The sequence below is a fragment of the Chaetura pelagica genome, unplaced genomic scaffold, assembly GCF_000747805.2.
Source record: "Chaetura pelagica isolate M959 unplaced genomic scaffold, ChaPel_1.0 scaffold69, whole genome shotgun sequence".
Taxonomy (NCBI): Eukaryota; Metazoa; Chordata; class Aves; order Apodiformes; family Apodidae; genus Chaetura; species Chaetura pelagica.
The window spans coordinates 11617457-11618627 of record NW_009970724.1 but is presented as its reverse complement, the minus strand read 5'-3'; the positions used below and the strand labels follow the sequence as shown (position 1 = coordinate 11618627).

Sequence of the window (1171 nt, the reverse complement as noted above, 5' to 3'; positions counted from 1 at the left end):
GCTCCTGCCTTGTCAGTTGGTGTCCAGGGGTGGCCCTGGGAGCCTCTCGCCCAGCCCTCTGACGGGATGAAGCCTTTAGGGGGATGCGGCGCTCTTTGCATTTTGACTAAAGCCCCTCATCTCCCTTCAGTCTGAAGGCAGGGCACCGGGGCGGACGGGTCGGAGGGGCCTGCGCAAGGCCGGGCAGAGAGCGAGGGGCTGAGAGAGAGAAAACCCCTCTTGGTATACCACGTATGGCTCTATAGGAGAAATCATCTCTGGGAATATAGTGGAAAGGACGGAGCTGGTATAAACTGAAAGCGCCCGGGTTCATTTCACACTTGTGGGTGCCTAGCATGGAGATGCAGAGATGGTCTCCAAGGTGGAAAACGAGAAGGTGGCCCTGGGACTCGGCTGTAACTGTGCTCATCACCTTCGCTGTCCTCCGGGCTGCACAAGTCAGAGGAGGTAAGAAAGCAAAAGGGAGCTGGGGAGTCCAGTCGCTTCTTTTGGGGAGAAGGACCCAGGACACGACTGAGGCCGCGTTTCAGAGGAAACCTGGCAGGGCAGCTCCTCACGCTGGGAAGGCGAGAGCACACGAAGGCACTTGGGGCCGGCTCGGGGCACGGAGACCCGCTCGGAGCCCCCGGCATCGCGGGCAAGGGACGTCCCTCCCAGGTGCCACGGAGGGACGGTTCCCATTCAGCCTCAGCATTTAACTTTGGATGTCGCTTTAATGCAGTACAGGGGATGCACTAGCGGGGTGAGAAGATTAAAGAAATACTTGTTGAACCGGGTGATTTATCCTCTTCCACCACTAAACTCAGTGTTGTGGAGTGTGCGTCTGATTTTCAGTTCTATTGAATTTACATAGTCGTTACTCTGCTAAAGTTCACCAAGTGAACTTACTAAATGGAGCGACAACTATATCTGCCTTCTCCTCGGAGGGGCGAGGAAAGGGAAAGTTGGGGGGTGGAGGCTCCGCTCTCATTTTCGCCATTCTCCTCTCTTCTGTATTTCCCTTTGCAAAGAGTTTCGGTGGGCGAAAGGTTTTCCAGGACGCGAGGGGAGGAAGAAATCCATTGGCAGGGCCAGCCGCTGAGAGAGCAGCTCCCGGCCCCGCGGCGCCCCGCAGGTGGTGCGCGCAGCGCCGGGCCCGGGATGCCCCGGCGGGGCTCGGGGGGTGCGGGGC

The 1171-nt window shown here is 58.4% G+C and overlaps 1 protein-coding gene across 1 annotated transcript in view; it reads left to right on the top strand.

Annotated features, from left to right (window-relative positions):
• Window positions 1-120: 120 nt before the first annotated feature.
• COL11A1 (collagen, type XI, alpha 1) overlaps window positions 121-1171 on the top strand; it is a 134733-nt gene continuing 133682 nt past the window's right edge. Inside the window, exon 1 of the mRNA XM_010006667.1 lies at window positions 121-447. Coding sequence (XP_010004969.1) covers window positions 336-447 — 112 coding nt within the window. The 5' untranslated portion in view covers window positions 121-335. The remainder of the gene's footprint in view (window positions 448-1171) is intronic.